Here is a 17,991-nt window from a genome sequence, read left to right on the forward strand (position 1 = left end):
TTGAGCGCATCCTCAATAGAGGGGCGGAGCAACGGCGAGGCAGGGCAACATAAAACTCTTTAATCCGCCCTGTCATCTACAGCCCCGACTGGAACATTAAATCTGCTTTTAATTGTCTTTTGGGATCTATAATTTCTCTCTACCTGCTCTGAGAAGTCGTTTCCGTCAATGTCGTCACTGTTGGAGTGTCCTCCTGGGCTCTGAACGTCTATCCCATGACTCTCCAGGATTGTGGCTTCTTGGAGGAAGAGTATGGATTATTAGATTTATGGGAAATGATGAATGCTTCCCTTTGCGCTTTATTACCAACGCTAACTCCAACCGCAGGTTCGGGAGGAGGGTGTGAGGCGGCTGAGCTAAATTGGTTCTGACGTCCAAAGAAGCAACCTGTGACCCCCCCCCCCCCTCCCTCCCTCCCTCCCAAAGCAAAGAAGGTGTAAGAATTAGAAATAATAAATATAACACATAGTAAATGTGATAAACAAAAGAAGAAAGTGGCGAAAAAAGGCAGGAAAAATCGGCATTGTGTTGACTTTACACAGTCGATTGAACGCCGCCGCTGGAACCTTCACTCCACTAAAAGGCGTGAGGCGCCTCTGTCTCCATAAAGGCGTGTGAGGCGCCTCTGTCTCCATAAAGGCGTGAGGCGCCTCTGTCTCCATAAAGTCAGAGTGTGTGAGGCGCGTCCTGTCAGCGGTTAATAATCGTCTGCTTTATGACTCGGACATCCCCACGGAACGGCCAAGACGGCGGCTATACGTTACCAATGTTGGCCCGTCTCTTGATCTCTTTGCGGCGGTTGGCGAACCAGTTATAGACCTTGAGCGAGGTGACCCGCTCCAGGTCGGACAGCTTCTTCCCTAAAGAAGGCGACAAATGAAATGAACCGACCTGACGTCACAGTAACCTCCACCCGACAGATTTGCTCTATCGGCGTTTTCTGCTCTCGGTAATGACTCTCGCTGCCTCGGAATAATCCTCATGCAACAAAAGCACCAGGCCCCAATGAAGATGCGGCGAAATGAGACAGGAGGTGGCGCCGGTGCTGCCGGGCTTCTATTCTGGGTCAGAATCGGACATTACGGTAACGGTAAAGTCTGATTTTACCTGGTTTCTGAATCACAGCGTTGCAGGCGTTTGCTATTTCCTCCCGTTTGGCCTCGTCTGGGTACTGGTTGTCGTTGAAGTAGCTATAAATAGCAGCGCAGTGTCAACGGTTTAGTAGCGCGTGCTGGCACAGAGCCAATATTGAGACTCATCTGTTTAAATCCGTGTGGAAATAAGAAAAGTTATGAAACGGGCCCGTCCTCCCTCCCAGCTCACCTCTCCATCACGGCCAAACACTCTTTTCTCCAAGTGAAGCGGCTTCCTCGACGCAGCCGGAAGGTTCCGGGGGCCGTGGCGATCGGGGGCGGGGTCTGCCGCCACTCCATCTCCTCCATGGGCAACGGCCGCATATTCAGGGTGGCACCTTGTGTCAGAAAAGGTCAATGTTGAGTGCAAATGGACGGACGGAGCTGGTCCAGACAGAACCCTGCGTTGTATAACCCCCCCCAAGACCCAGAATGGAACTGGAGCAGCCACATCAGACTGGACCGCAGGGATGAACAGCAGGCGCAGAAGGCGGCGCCCTGCGCAGCGTCACCTTGCGCCCGCCGGCCTGTCGGCTTGAAGGAGCAGCGGGTTTCCTCTGCAGCGGTGATGGAGGCCCGTGTGCAGAGCTGAGCCCAGCTGGACCGACCCGCTCTGGACAGAAATAGCAGCTGCTGGCAGCACGCCATCGAGGAACATGCCGCAGAGGACAAGCGAAGCCTCGGGGGGGGGGGGGGGGGGTCTGCTGTCTGGGTGGAGGTTGACACGGTGCACGTGTCCGATGCAGGCGCCGTTTACACTGTTAACCATTTACAGTTCCAGTGTGAGGGAGGAGCTGAGGACTGAGCCGCCACCATGAGCCAGCAGCAGCGCCTACGAGGAACAACGTTTTCCCAGACGGGAAGCATCAGTGGCCCATCTCTCCCATCGTCTCAGGGCGGATCCACCGCAGGACTCATCCAGTCAGCCAGCCAATGAAGACAGCACGGTCATGCAGCTGGGGCCCGACACGGCCTGCTGGAGGTCATCCTGGGCCCCATAGAGAGAGGGTCTCAGAAGAAACCCACCACATACCAGCACCTGGTCCAACAATGCAGGGACCTGCTTCTTCCCAGTTCAGGTGGGCTGCAGAGGTTTCCCAGCACAGTCTACGTGGGAACTGCTTCCAGCTCTGAGGACAGCAAGAAGGAAGAGGGAGACAGCTGGACGGAGGTTGGGGAGGCAGCCGAGAGCCTCTTGTTGGCTCTGGAGTAGGAGGGCAGATGGCGCCGGGAGAAGATGGTTGGTGACTGGCCAGAACTACCGAGCTGCTAACTGGGGGGTGCTGTGTGACGTTTAGACGCCAACATCTTCTCCTGGCTGAAAGCTGCAGCCACTGGAAGAGGATGGCGGCAACCAGATGTGTTTAATAGAACTCGTGTCGCATCACCTGTGGATCAGTTCAATTGTAAATCATCTAGAATGAATAACGAGCTCAGAAAGCGTCTCTACTAAAGTCACGCCTCGAGTACGAGTGGAGGAGGAGTGAGGGAGACGCAGACAGACAGACAGATTGCACATATGACGGCCCTGTAGCACGTGAAATATGATTAACGCTGAGTCGGCCATTTAAACACCAACGGTACAACATAAAGAGGATCACAGCTGAAGGCCAAATAAATGATTTCAAACAGAAGCCCATCGTTGTGTGGATGCCACCCTGTGGAAACACGGCTAACAACAGTCTGGCGTTAGCTTCCAGGCATTAGCATTCGTCCTCTCAGTCCACTCAAACAAGCTGCTGTGAAAAAGGGAGAGCAAAGGCCTTCTGGACCTCCAGCTACCTGGGGTGGTTTTCTCCAGCGTGTACCAGCGGTAGAAGGCCCTCTTCTTCTGCTCGCTCAGGTCGGAGCCATGCTGCAGCAGCCAGTGGGAGATCCTGCTCTGGCTGATCCCTGGAAAACAGCCACTCAACGAATTACAAAGTGTTCCTAACAATTCATACACGAGCTTTAGAAAAATGGAAGCAACAAAGTCTTCCACCCTGAGAAGTGAAGCAAAGATTCCAACCACTTGTGGACAGCAGGCCGTCCTTTGGACTAATTGTGGCTCCTTCAACTCTTAAGTAGCAGACAGGCTTCAGTTTTACAAATCAAAAGACACTCATGTCAAAGCCATTTGCGTTGTTAAATCAACAATGTAGCCCCGAGTGTGTGTCCACTCACCAGTGACCTGTGCCACCACTGCCTGAGAGATCCTCCTGTTCCCCAGGAAGGCTTTGATTTCCTCTTTCACCATACTGCTGTCCCTCCTGCAGACAAACAGAGGAATGCACCACTCACGCGACACACACATACACCCGGAGATCCTCTCAAAGAGGCTTTTTATTGGATTCAATGGGGCAAAATGGAAGAATATTAAAAAGCCCTGAGCCTGAAAATGGCAGCATTTACATGGATTTACATGTTTTAATTGCTCCCGCACCATCGTCTCCGCGACATCGGCGCTCATCATCGCTGCTGGTGTGCTGTGGAACTCTTTGCACCTCTTATCAGCTAATCAAATCTGTTTCAGGACTGTACTTACTCATGTGGAAAAGTACAAAAATCACAGCTCTGATGGGGTTTTTTTTGTCTGTGCTGCATTTTGACAGCACTATCGATGCATTGTTCTTTGCTCCAGGGCTCCCGTGTAATCAGCAGCACATTTCAGAGCAACACAAAGACCAAGGCTGTGCAGATTTAAATGGATTCAGCCACAGTCAGCTAATCCATATTATATATATGTATCAAGCCGACACGTTTCCACCGTCTCAGACTGCAGCTGAAAGGAAAACAGGCAGAGACTTGCACTAATTGACGGTCTTGAGTGAACATGTGTCACCCAGTGTACCCAGCCTACCCACTGGATCCCAGCCCGGTACCTTCCCTTATGCATATACGAGAACAGACAGTTGCATCAGGAATCGCGCAGCAGCAAGCATGTGACCGTCTTCCTCTCCCAGGTACAGCGTCACAGTTTTGGTAGCAATGCGAGAGCCTAAACCCTCGAGGCACGGGTGGGAGAGACGGTCAGAAGACGTGAAACTCGACTGCATCAGACTCTTGACGTCCACAATCGCCCTCCTCAACCAGCGGCTAAAATTAGAGCACAAAAAAATGCTGCTTTTATCGACACCGGTGAATCAATATCGCGCGAGCGGCTGTGCGAGACCGAGGCGGAAGAGGGCGGGCGATGAGCTGGATGCCAGCTCCGAGGCCGGACCCCTGCAGAGACGGAAATGTGCGCTTAAAGAGGGGAGACTCAAAAGGATGCCTGGATCAGCGGCAAACTGAAAAACACATATTATGCCCCTGCGGTCCTAAAGAGCCAGACGCTGCAGAGCTCTACATGAGCCTTTTACCACTTTTTCACCTGCCAGGCTTTCTGAGGACGATGCAGAATCAGGACATTTAGCCTGGACGCTCAATGTCTATTTCTGCCGCCAGTGTTGAGGGGAGACAAGAGGCGTCTAACAACAACACAGCCAATAATAGACCAGCACAGCCACGGCAGCGACCCGATGTGTGACTATAATCCAAATACCACTGTTACCGTGTCATTTTATCTGCCCCTTTAATAGGTGAACACGTCCATCCGTCCGTCCACAAGCCTTCTCCAACCCCGCGGCTTTACCAATAACTTCCCTTATGGTGGGAAAATCTTCTTCTTCAGAACCCCCGAATACACTTGTGGACCTCCGTCCCTGCAGGACAAATGTCCCGATCTGGTCTCACTAGGATAGTTAGTAGATAACACACACAAAAATAGCAATTTATTCAACTTGAAGTAGGTCTGCAGCGACTTTTCAGCCGGCTGCTGTCAGCCTGGAGCTGGCGTTTAGTCTAGAAAACACTGAAGTCAACGGCAGCCACCTACCACCCAGGTTACACAAATATTAAATATCTATTTTGAAAAACACATCGACGAGTCGGGGGCCGTCATCGTGTCCCCTGTCCACTACTGCCCATTAACCAGTGCACTCACTGCCAACAACAGTGGGGACAAAAGAAACGGACGACGTTTTGCTGGAACGGTAAAGCATTGAAACAATTTTCCACAACGGAACGCGACCGACGAGCAGCGGCCGCAGTGAGGGTACCACGGGCCAGCTGAAGGAATTAAACCAGCAACCATCAGCGGTCTCTGACAGATCCGTTCTCATTCTTCCTCCACAACTGTCACGTCCTGGTGCGGAAAACTTTTCCTGAGTCAGAGTTTGCTCATTTGATTTGATGGAATCATAATCGTCACCATAATAAGGTGTCTCATACCCCGAGACGTCCAGCAGCTCCAGGACAAACACTGGAGCCGCTGCTTTTTCCCCCCCAAGTGCTGTTTCAAGAAGAGTTTTCTTTTTGAAGTCAACGCAATGCAGCCATTTTCCCTGTGACTGTATTAATTTTCCCACAGCTAATTTCAGCTCTGGCACCTCATTATGAAGACAATGAGCCAATGGCTGCTACAATAAGCCATGGGGCTTTTGATCAAAAGCTATTTGCATTGTTTGGAGAGGGATCTTTAGTGGATTCAGCTGAGAGAACCTGACTGCCACCATCCCAGACTGTATCTATTATTTTGTCAGAACCCCGTGGGTCAGAGCTGAGATCCTAAAATGCTTCTCGAGTCTTTCGCCTCCACACCACTGACCTCATCAGCTCCTCCACCTTGTCGTCGATGTCCAGGTCTTCTTCTGCGGCTTCAAACCCAAACGCTCGCGCCGCGGCCGAACTGTTCACTGGGTACCTTGGCGGGGACAACTTCCCGTTCGGCGTGGCCGCCAGGCTGTCCCGGCCGTTCTGGGACAGCGCCACGAGAGAAACCGGCGAGGGCAGGATGGCTGATGGCGGCGGAGGCCCCGGAGGCGGGGACGTGTCGTAGTTGTTGCCGGGGGATGGTGAAAGTCCTCCGCTGCCAAACTGCGTCTGTGTGGCGGTGGAGATTTTGGAAGTCGTGGAAGACGCGGCGGGTGCCGCCAAGTGATCGGCGGCGTTGCCCTCGGAGCTGTTGTTGCCGTTGCAGGACGCGGAGGAGGTGGCGGCCGCCGAGGCAGAGGTGGTGCTGTTGAGTGATGTAGTAGCATTGGAGGCAGAGGTGTTGTTTGCCCCACCGGCGCCGTAGGACAATGAGGACGAGGAAGAAGAGGTTCGATGGCCAAACTTGTCACCGTGCTCCCGGTCCAGCCGGTCCAGAGTGTCAAGCGCGTGCAGGATCTCCTGCTTGGTCATACCGGTGCGACGCAGCCGCTGCAGCAGATCTATCTGCTCGATGGTGAAGCGCGGCTCCTCGCTGAAGTCAGACATCCTGCTGCTGGACAAGAGACAAGATAGACAGTTTGTGAGGAGGAGGAGGGAGCGAGGGAACATGGAGGGGTGGGGGTTCGAAAAGACAAGTGGATACTCCAGATCCAGGGGGAAAATGGGAAGAGGGAAAGAGAGATGTAGAACAGAAGGAGCAGAGTCGGGGAGATAAGGAAGAATGGAGAGGATTAAGTAGGAAAAGAGTGTAAAGGAATGCAACTGCAGCTGGGGAGAAAATGAGGAGGATGTAAAAGACGAGCGAGCGGTTGTGAATAAGCATTAGAATGGTGAAGCAAAAGGGGGCTGGGAGAGGAGGAAAGACAAGGAAATAGGCAGCAAGTATGAAGACAAGGGAGAAAAAAAGAAGACAAGAGTGAGACAGAAGTGTGAAAGAAAAAGAAAGGGAGGGGCAGGGCATTCAAAAAAAATCTGCTATTTTTGGGAAGCGGCAGGCAACACACGCAGAGTGCCGGAGTCACCTTGACAGCTGATGCTATCTTAACATTCTGACTGCCGTTCTTTAAGAGCTACATTATATCCCCGGCTCTGCACACCACCCACGCTCTATGTTTTTCATAAGCAATTTGCTGGGCTCAAAATCAATGCAACTAGAATCAGACTGCGGCAGATTTTCCATCTTGCCTGCCAGCTCAACCTATGCTGATATGATAAATGGTTTAAAAGGGGTCACTGGCATTGTTCTACATCAGTGACAGTGGAAGCTGCGAACAGGACGGTGGGAAAAAGCGCAAATGTCTTGCAAGCAAAGCACCGTTATTAACTTATAATGTAGAAACCGACGATGGTAGTAACGCTGCAGACATTTCAGACACATTTACCCAAAGCAGAGGCGCTACGCAATATAAAGAATTCATGAGGAAAGCGGCTAAAACATGCCACATTCCACATAGATGTACTCCGACAAGCATTCTCTGATTTCTTCCTATTCCAAGCATTTGAAATCATTACAGATTCTGTTCCCAACTCCCCCATTTGGCTGGAGCCATTTGAACTGGTTAAAACCCAGTTGGGGTTAATCTTTGCACGGGACTGACTTAATGTCCTACAGTGGCCCACTGTTCAGTCCCTCAGGTTAACAGACAGGGCAGAAAAGCAGGAAAAAGTTGAGGATGGGCTCATTTGTCGCTTTCTATGGTGGCAAAAGGCAAAAAAGCAGGTGTGTGTTTGGAGGATGGTTGAGCAAACTTCACTTTGCCCACAACTCACACAACACAAGTTATTTTGCCCTGGTCATCGGTGAAACGCTCTAAACTACTTCAGCTCCTGTGGAAAACTCGTGGATGAGAGGAAGACATCGGATAAATCTCAGCGGCTGCCGTTGCATAAATGCTGGCACCAAACCCCCGTCTCGCTGGAAGTTTTTAAGAAGTATCCTAAAACTGATCCGAAACGTGGCTTTGCCCCCTCCTAGACGCGTCTCTTTGCAGCCAACAGGGCCTGCAGTGGGCTCCAAATAAGTCGCTCTTCTCCACACTGCAGGCAGGTGATGCGAGCTTTCACGCCCTTTGCCCAAGAGCTAAGGCTAGCAAATGTTTCTGAGGCTGGGGTGATATCAGATTAGCCAGCTCCATCCTTGGATCGCTCCCACTAGCTCCAATAAGTTACAACTGTCACTGATTGTGCGCTGACAACAGCCCAAAGGCATCGCAGAGGACGATCCGCAACTTCACATGCTATTTCTGTAGCACTGAGCGTTATTAGCACAAGCTAGCGGTGCCCACACTGATTCTAATGTTAGCTGACGTTAGCCGCCGATGCTGGCTAACGCACATTTGATATTATTCAACATTACTTTCCGTCTTGTAGGTGGCTAAGAACAAGGCTTACCTCGCTTCAAATCGCCCACTTAACCATTTAACTTGAGAAATGTAGTGAAGAGCCGCTGCGTGTTTCACTGCAGCCGACCGACAAAGCAATAAGACGACTGTGCCCCGTCCGACCCCTTCCCAAGGATTTCTAATCAGAGGCGAATTATTTGCCTCTCCGCTTTGTCTGTCTGACAACAGCCATATTGACAACTAACACCTCCGAGGAGCTCTGAGGGAACTGTAGTTCCGCTCCGGCGGAGGCCGCTGCCGCGCGGCCGTGCTCTGTTCGCTGGAAACTACAAATCCCAGACCGCACCGCGAGGAGAGCCGCGCTTGTCATAAAGGCGATGCAGTTTTTAATGTGACCACCGCGACTGCTGCCTTCTGCCGCGCTCCCTGATCAAGAGTGTCCGCATGGACATTGGGGGATGTACAGTATTATGTTTAAATTCACTCCTGTAAATAGTATGTCAACTATTGTATTGGATGGATAATGTTGCTCTGATTCAAACGTAAACACACGAGCATTTAATCTGTAACCTCAGCCGATTTTAATGCAGTAACTGTATAATATTTCAGTTACATTTGTGGTTTAACGCATGCCGCATCAGAGCCTGATGGGTTGGAAAACCGACAGGTGTTGAATCAAATAGATTTTTTTCCATATGTGAAATTACCATGAAAAAGATCTAGAATTCTTCATGATTTCACACTTTTACTCTTGTGGCTGTGACGCTTTTATTTACATAATCTGTTAACAGAAAGTCAGTCAGCATTTTATTTCTGCGCAGAGGAAATCAATTCTTTTCAGTTGAACAGATTTTATGTATAAAATACTGATCAGCCGTAGCTGTGGAGGACAAAACATTTTTTTTTTCATTCGAATCATTTCAGTGCAGGAAACGACAACGCATTTAGGACATCTGTACGTAGGGTTGTGCTGGTGTCGGCTTTTGTGATCCACGATGCCCAAGTGATCATTTCTTAATGTGAGGAATCGTTACCAGCACTGAGGGACACATATCATTGAAAGAAAGTTGAATTTGAGCAGCAGAACTACCAGTAATGGTGGCCATTTCTTGGAATCTTTAATGGTTTATATTTTACAATCCGCAGATATTTGCTAATTTTATAGGTCAGGTTTCTTACTTAGGACTATTCAGAAACAAGGGAAGGACCAAATGTCATGAGAATATGCTGATTTTTCATCTTGATGACTTCAGGAAAATCAGCAGTCAACAGAAATCTTAGATGTTTAATTCTTCATGGAAATGGATCCAGGTGGCTAAATTAACATGTGCATCAATTAGACAGTTTGTCTGAAAAGCAGCCCGTTAAAACCATTAAACATTTCTGTTGCGTTCTATTGTACACCCATTTTGCTCGTAACGTGAAACAAGTTTTGTGTTATGATTCCAATTCAAAATGTTAAGTGTTGTACCACATAAAGTCGGACCCACGGGCCATGCAAAGGACTAAAGGTGGGAACACTCAAACAAGCATCCCATAACAGATCAGGCCTTCAGCAGTCACCGAAATAGATTAATATTGGACACAATCCTCATAAAACTTTATGGAGCCACATTTGCCTTCAACAGAGGGAAATTGTGTCATAAATGAGATCAAATATTCCATTTACAGTCTAGTGGTCGTACTGCCCCCGTGTGGCCAGTGGTAAACAATGAACACATCAGAAAATGGCTTATTTATTTACATATTTGTTAGTATATTTATGACTGAGTTTATTTTCAAGTATTTCCTCTAAAGAATTTTCAACAAGAGGGATAATTTGGTGTGTTGGTGCTGCAGTGCAACAAGGACAAAACTCTTTCCATCTGCACTGTTGTAGATAAATCTGGATATGAGAAGTGTGAACTCTTATTCAGCGTTTCTGCTTCTGGAGCGGGGCTCTGCACACTTGCAGTCCCCGGGACGGGACCAGGCTCCGCTCCAGCACCTCAGTGCGCAGCTGCTCTCCAAACACGCTGGATGCTCCGCGGACCGAAGGTCCATCACCATCAAGACTAAAAAGCGACTCAAGTCCGGAACAGGGGACCAGTCCCGTCGCAGCGCTCCTTCCTCGCACGGTTCGCCGTCCTAGTCCGAGGGAAGCAGGTGAGTCTCGGGGAGCTTGTGGGATAAAGGAAAGGAAGCCGCTGTTGTCTGGCCAGCTGTTCTTGGCAGCCAGGCTAGCTGCAGGCGGCTAGCAGCTAGCCTCAGCTAGCCTCGGGAAAGCACCGATCAGCTGCGACGCTTGCGGGGACAAAGTCCCAGTAAAGGGTGAGACGAGCTTCGAGGACGAGGAGCCGAAGCCCGTGGTGTCGCTACGGTTTTGGCTTGATAATCCAGCTCTGTTGTTAAATTAAACGTTAACGTTAGCGCGACTCCGGGGTCTGAGGAGAACCCACTAAACGTTAAAGGCCGAGGCGACAATAACAGTGACCGTAACTTAGGTGGCACGGAAACATGATAAAAGTGGAAGCTTTGATTTTCGGGAGTTGGCCAAACTTGCGTTAAATCGATCAGAGTTCCCCACTGCGACCTAGCTCAGAGCACCATCGTATAAAATACCACAACAACTGAGTGGATTTCTTTGGAAAATACTATGATATCATGGGTTTATTCCACTAAACGTTCACCGAACGGAGCCAACTCACTTCATCAACTCATTTATTTAAACAGCTGTCCAGCGTGAGAGCGCTGGATTGTTGCAATGCCTGCTGGGAAATGAAGTCCAATTGGTTTCAGCCGACCGCGCAAGTCGTCGTCATCAACTGATGTTGGTGTTGTTTTTGAAATTTTGGGGTTTTTCCTCTCACCAATTTATATTAAATCCAACAATTGATCATTCATATTACTCCTCCCCGGTCTCAATGAGATATGTTAATTGATCGCATGAATTGAGGCAACACCAATATTTAACCCATTGATGACTGGGTTTACGGTCCACTGGGTAAAAAAGTTAAGTTCTGTGAAATGTAACAAGTTTATAAGTAGTGTGCAAGGTCGCCATATGTCCACATGCTCCTAATGAGAGGGCAGACAGGCTGCAGGAGGAGTTGCTCACAGCCCAGGATGAGGACGGTTCCAGGACCGTATAGAGGTCGTCATGGTGACAGTAGATGAAACAACACGTGATATTGTGCCTTGATCAGAGTCACATCTGGGAAAAGATTATTTGGAAATAGAATCCTCCGCATGAATAATTGCATCCATATACTACTCTAATTTTAATTTTTTTTATTTTAACAACTAATTGGAGCAAATGTTTGAGATGGCCATAGAGTTTTGAAGCAGTTGATGAGGAAAAAACTCGACAGAGCCTGAGACGTGCTTTTCTCATGAGCATTACCACCTAATCCTCTTACGGATCCTCAGCATCATATGAATGTATTGTGACAAAAAAGGAAGAATTTAAACAATGAAAATCATGTGTTTGAGAAACAAGATATTTGCCCGAAGCACTTATACTTTAATTAAAGTAGACAACACCGGGACTTTAATCTGGATGGAAGTTTTAAAAAAGGTAGTATATATAGTTATCACACAATAAATGTGACTTTCTGAATGTGGCACTGTTTATTTCAATAAGTTTTCTGTTTTTCCTCTCACATCAGATTTTTCTGGAGGTTGCCAGGTGAGCTCAACACCAGGAAAACATCAACAGAACTTTTGGTGAGTATTTTTTTGTGAGGTTTTTCCCCTCCGTCTCCAAAGCAGCGTAGAGCCGCAGGTGTAATTCTGCTCATCTCAGTAATGATTTCTCAGTTAGACACAAGGTATCAAACTATTGACATTTAAACCCACAGAACTTTCACATTTTGAACTTATTTTCTAAATATTACTGCAACCAATACACGCATTTGTTATACTTTGTTCTATATTTAACGGCTCAGCTGATCTCTGCTCGCTGTTGCTGGTGTTGTTTAGAACCACTAGGGGGCAGTCGTTGGTTTGGATTCCCATAATACCCAGGGACTCCGTCCTTTGAGTTTATGCTTTCCACAGGGTCATTAATTGTGACAACAGAGGAAGCGTCGGCAGAGCATTCTTTGTCCATTTAGTCACACACACACACACACACACACACACACACACACACACACACACACACACACACACACACATATAGATATATATGAAATGACTCAATAACCTGGTACCTGTAATCCTGCATATAACACTGTGTGGGTGTCTGAGTGCAGGAACGTGCTGCTCATGTGGAGCAGTTTGAATGACAAGTCAGCAAATAGGAATTCTGAGCATCTGTACACCATCCTGATAATGTACAGATGTGTGCTATGTGGAAATAAAAGGAGCAGTTGCTCCAAACGTGGAATGCAAATGTTTTTTGTTTTTTTTAAAAAAAAAAGTCCCAATCCTCAATGGTTCCAATTTCCTCTAAAAACATGCATTTAATCTAGTTTTATGAACGTTGCAAACCTGTTTACATCTTCTGATGGCACCGTAGCCTTTTGGCCATTTTGAAATGTCACAGGTCTGATCTAATAACACCTCTCAGATATTATTTTGGGACCAATTCCTCTATTCAAATGAATCTGCCTGTGTTTTTTTTTTTTGTTTTTTTTTTAATAAAACCCAGACCAGTTCTTATACCTGTGTATCAGTGGTTTAGTGACAAGTCAGTATGGGAACTGGAGCCTGGTCCATAGCTGTTATCCAGCCAAATATGTCCTGATTTGCATTTGTCGAGCGCTCCCCAGAGTGCCACATATTTATTTCTTTTAAGGTCCGTCCTCTCAGCTGGTTTCCCTTTCCTCCTTTTTATGTCCTCTTCAGTTTTTCTGAACGTCTCTGAATCCCTCCATCCTGGCCTGCCGCCTCCATGAGCAACTGGCCCAGACAGCTGGCGTCAGCAGCTGCTCACCATCTCATTTTTGGCCCGGTCTCAATCTGGGCACGTTTCGGGGGGTTTTCTTCCAGAGAATTTTGTCTTTTTTAGTAAGGCAGCCTTGGCGTTTCTAATTCAGTCTCAGCTCATCTTTCTGTCGCCAGTCTAAAGGTATCCAGGAAACAAAATTGACATTTTGTTGCTAATTTGGCATCATCACCCGTTGAAATCCTCCTCCTTGATGGCACGCTTGCTGTCTTGTTTATGTGGTAGGACCAGATGTTCATCAGTCTTTCGGCTTTGCCAGCTTTTTTTTTTTTAACTTCAGTGTGTTTTCTGATAGAATTTGATTTAATTTTTTCTACTTTTACCTGTAGCAGACATCCATGTTTTGCGTCACACCCTGAATGAATCTTAATAGCATGGTGTGACTTTAAGATTTTTTCCACCCGGTGGCGTTGCGGAGTGATGAGTCAGCAAAGACCTGCTGACCCCAGTGACCTTTTGTACTGTTGATGAATGCAGTTGTTGGCACTGTCTATCTGCTCTTACGATCAGCCCTCTTCTGTTTCTTCTCCTCGCGGTGGCACGAGGGAATCGGACCAGGAGGTGGTGGACACCAGAATGCACACTTGTTGCTCATAATTCAAACCTCTGCAGGCGCTTTCTTTGATGTGAAGCTGAAGGATGATGCCCCTGGTGGGCCCTCTGGACTCTCACGAACCCCCCCCCCCCCAAATCTCTGTCTGTTTTCATAGAGATGTCAATGCTCCGCACAGATTTGGGTCTTTGCTGATGACATGATGGACGTGTGCAACCACTGAAGGAAGAATGTTCCAGGTCTGCGGCCTGCTTTGGCCATAAATTTGAATTTGTTTCTTGCCAAAACAAATGAATATATTTAGTTTTTCATGTCATAAGTGAGGAGGAATGACCTCTAGAGGTAATGGCCTTTCCCAGCGAGCGGTGGGAGCAGCGGGGTAACAATGCTGTTGGTGGTCCATTTAATGCAAACAGACATGTGAATTAAGACTAAACACAGGAGTCACCACCACTGCTTAATATTCAGCTCGTAAGAGGATGAAGAGTGAATGAATGGCTGCGTCTGTGGTAAGTGGAGGACACCACAAACATGAGCCTCAGCAGTCCCAGGCATGGATCCTATCATGGCATCTTTTAAAAGCATCCATCACAGCAACTACCGGACCCTCTTTATGGAACGCCTAATTGGAAGCAGGTGGGCAAATGGGTCCTTTTACTTTTGGTTCCTGGGCTTTAGATTAAAGAAATCTATAGGGCATGGTTGTCTTTAAAAAGCATATGTGAAATATTATAAGGCATCTGCAGATACACTCTGGGCTGGGCGAGCCGGAAAGGGTCGCGGGTGGGAAGAGCGCTGTGAGAAACAAGCTTCCTCTCTGTCTTCCAATCACGTGCTTTTCCATATCGCTGCTTGCACCACAGCTGCCACTGTTTGTATATCTGATATACTGACAGGCACTGAGGAGGAGCAGGTGTTCTCTATTAGTGCCACTGTTTTATTCTGGCCCAGTTGTGGCAAAAAGTGCTCAAAAAAGTTGTCAGAGGTTATCACTGTATAACATTCAAGCATTCTATTTAACCAGCTGTCAATTTCTCCTTTCCTTTTCCCCCGTTCTGCTTAGGATGCTGCTCACCTTCCATTGTCTACATCATCTGTTCATTGCACATGAGCCTAGATCGTTTCAGGTTGTGCCTTTTAATGGGGACTACTACACTGTATTCTGATAGATGTTCTTTTTCATTTTTAACCACATCAAACCCGTCTAACTCGTTGTAATTTAGAAGCTCTCAGCTATACTGTGGAGGCATAGGAAATATGCTTATTCCAAGGGAAACTACTAAATATAACTGCAAGGGCATCATCTGATGATGCGTCAACACCTTCCTATAGCTGGAGGAACGTCCAGATGTAATATTTTCTGCTATTGGCATGGTGTTCTCTCCTCATCACTGATGGTTTGTGCGTTGCTTCACTGCATCTTTCTGTGGCTGTCTAAGACAAATCGTCCTGGACAGGACTCCCACTCTGCCTACAGAGACCAGCCTCATTAGGATTTGTTGCACAAACTGAAGAATGTTGCCCAGCTGAAGGAGCAGCGAGATATTCCCTCATTGGGACACATGCTCCTTGCTGTGGCCTGACCCTGGAGCTCTGGGCCTTGTCCAATCCTATTTGGCTCATATGCTTCCCAGTCAGGGGCTCACTTAGCCCCAGACTAACCTTATCGTCCTCACTGGGGTCTTTGTGCAGAACCAGCTCAAAGATTTTAATAAATGGACAAACGGATTGTTGAGGCAATAAAGCAGACTGATATTTCCATCACAAGTTATGGCCTCGGCCGTCCTGCCATCTGCTGCTGAATTAATGAATCAGGGCTCAGACTGGAAGCTCCAGCAGGGGGGGGGGTCAACTGATCTGACACATCAGGAATCTACTCGCTCAAGTTGCTTAGCTCAACTTTTGCCACCTTAGTACGAACCAGACGGCACAAACCATCCGAGTGGTGGTGAAAATGAAAGGTCATTGCTGCTGCACGTTGATTCGTTTGTGCATAAAGACTTTAGCCTGAATAAATTGATCTTTTGTTTTTGTAAAATTCAGTTTGAATATGAAATTTTTCTCAGACTTGGACTTTGTATCAATTTGTACTAAAATATATCAAAGAGATCCTGATCTTGACTTAAATTAAGTAATGGAGAGTTCAAAAGTTTAAATACTTTAAGAAAATGGATTTGTTATGGATTTTAAAAGGTTACTGTTCAGAAGAACCAGGAAGGGGGTCAAAAGCCAACTGATAACACTGTACTAGGATGTTCAGATCAATAAAAGTGGGGTTTTAACACTTCCATCTCAGAGCGTCGGAGGGTTTTGAGTCGTTTTCCCAAAAGAATGTTGAATGGGACTCACGCTGGTCAGAGTGTATCGAAAGAAACCGGGCCAGAGTTTAAAAATATCTGGACTAATCTTGATGGGGTTGCATTTCCTCAATATTGTTTTTGAAACTATCCCTTTGAACTCTGCCAAAAGAAAACTGCAAAGTGGAACAAGCTTTTGGAGGTTTTAAATGGATTTCACTGCCTTTAAAGGCAGCTGGTTTATCGTTAGCCTTTGTTTAAGATCACTTTGAATCTAAGGGTGAAGATCTTGGATCCTCTTGTTGGAAGTAGTTGCTAATAAAGGAGTGGATCCATCCTTTCTCACACCTTTATTGAGTCACCTGCTGGTTTCTAAGCCAGGAGTGAGTTTAATCTAGCCAGCCATTCTTCTTCATAGGTGACAACATTCCTCATCTTCCTCAGCCAGACGTCACCCTCCATCCCGTCGGCAACTGACAGATTAGATGTGATTAAAAGAGAAAGGGGGGGGCACTAGAGGAATTGACTGAGCAACGGATGAGCAAGTCTGTAAAGGGAGGGTTGCTGTGATATCATGGTAAACATTCTGGAGCTGAACGTCGGGTGCAAGTGTGAGAACAAAGGAACACAGATCTTGCTTGTCCATTTAAGTACTGTTGGCTGCCTTCCATCTCAGGCAGCATAGCCCTTCCGCCTCTAATCCTTTTCCGTGTCTCTCTCTCTCTCTGCGACTCCCACCAGTGTCTCGTTTCTCACCATACAGAGGCGATATAATGGAGGTGCTCTGAAGTCCCTCAGCCTATAGTGGTGAATGGCTGAAGAGACTCGCCCCCACAGGAACTCCAATGAGCCAATGTTGAGTAATGCTGGACATATGGAATATGGTACTGGCTATTGAGACTCCTTATTTCTCAGCAGCTAACCTCTGAATTCCTTTGTCTCCAGCTCTTCACGTAGTTGATCCCTTCCCTTCCAAAATGGATTTACTTGATTTGGTAGCAGATCCTTCTGCTGTCGCCTTTGAGTTCACTGATGATGGAAGCAATTTCCTGCTGCGTTACTGTATTAGATCTGGATTCTAAAATGCAAAAAAAAAAGAGTGGACATCAACCATCAACATCAAAAGGTGGACATGAACCATCAAGAAGCTGTCGATGCTTGATGGTTGAGAATGTAACCAATACTATTGCGTAAGACTGGATCCGCATTCCCCTGGTGAGATTTGAAGATGTGGAAGAGGAAGAAGAAAAATCTGCCCAAACTGTTGATTCCGAGTCACGTTGACCAAGTTTGTTAGTCCTAGTTTTTGATTTGGGTTCATTGACTTTTGTCCTGTTTCGATGTGTCTGCACATCATCCTTCACAGTTAAACACCCCACCCCCCACCTCTTGGCCAGATTAAACCAGTGCAAGCTGAACGCATGTAAGTGTTGGCTGTATTAGAAACTCCTGCAGGAAGGAATGTTTGCAACAGTGAGAGATCGGACGCTCCCACACACCTTCTACCCTCTTCTCCTGATGCTGGTGTGACGTGTGCTTCTTGAGAAACCTTCTGTGCTGAAAAGGTCACTTCCTAAATTGCTTTCTGGATGAAACTTTCATCTCGCTCAACAATCTCTTTATTGTATGACTGCACCGTTTGCTGTGGTGTAGTTTTCTGGCGCTGTAGGGACCCATAATACTGAGACTGGACACAGTGGCGGTCGGGACGTAGCACAGATGGAAAATGCAGACTCCTATTTCATTACACTTATACAGAGCAGCACTTTCCCTACCTGTGACTTGTGCTTTACCTTTATATTCCTCTGGGGCCAAAGGCTTCATTGCCAACGTAGTTTGTCCAATCACAAGGTGCAAGGTTTTAATTTTAACACCATTACCAACACCAGGGACAAATGGCGAGGTAAAATATCATTGTACTAGCCCACAATATTTTACCATGTCACTTAATATTTCCTCCCCAACATTACTGTCGTTTATACTCCACAGAAAATGTTTTAAG

General features: G+C 47.3%; 2 protein-coding genes across 4 annotated transcripts in view; one reads left to right on the forward strand and one right to left on the reverse strand.

The window, feature by feature from the left end:
- The window catches only part of hmbox1b (homeobox containing 1 b), an 11,870-nt gene extending 3,413 nt beyond the window's left edge, over window positions 1-8,457 (reverse strand). Inside the window, exons 1-8 of one of the 3 annotated variants that reach the window (XM_029849962.1) lie at window positions 8,259-8,457; window positions 5,761-6,417; window positions 3,297-3,382; window positions 2,916-3,026; window positions 1,324-1,471; window positions 1,108-1,190; window positions 765-860; window positions 144-238 (exon numbers count right to left, since the gene is read on the reverse strand). In XM_029849962.1, coding sequence (XP_029705822.1) covers window positions 144-238; window positions 765-860; window positions 1,108-1,190; window positions 1,324-1,471; window positions 2,916-3,026; window positions 3,297-3,382; window positions 5,761-6,413 — 1,272 coding nt within the window. In that variant the 5' untranslated portion in view covers window positions 6,414-6,417; window positions 8,259-8,457. Of the gene's footprint in view, window positions 1-143; window positions 239-764; window positions 861-1,107; window positions 1,191-1,323; window positions 1,472-2,915; window positions 3,027-3,296; window positions 3,383-5,760; window positions 6,421-8,258 lie in introns of all 3 variants that reach the window. The other 2 variants (XM_029849963.1, XM_029849961.1) reach the window with 2 other exon arrangements.
- A 1,335-nt stretch (window positions 8,458-9,792) lies between these two features.
- LOC101066666 (protein dispatched homolog 1) overlaps window positions 9,793-17,991 on the forward strand; it is a 134,757-nt gene continuing 126,558 nt past the window's right edge. The window contains exon 1 of the mRNA XM_011611733.2: window positions 9,793-10,354. The gene's annotated coding sequence lies outside the window, so the exon portion shown is untranslated. The remainder of the gene's footprint in view (window positions 10,355-17,991) is intronic.

The sequence above is a fragment of the Takifugu rubripes genome, chromosome 16 (assembly GCF_901000725.2).
Source record: "Takifugu rubripes chromosome 16, fTakRub1.2, whole genome shotgun sequence".
Lineage (NCBI taxonomy): Eukaryota > Metazoa > Chordata > Actinopteri > Tetraodontiformes > Tetraodontidae > Takifugu > Takifugu rubripes.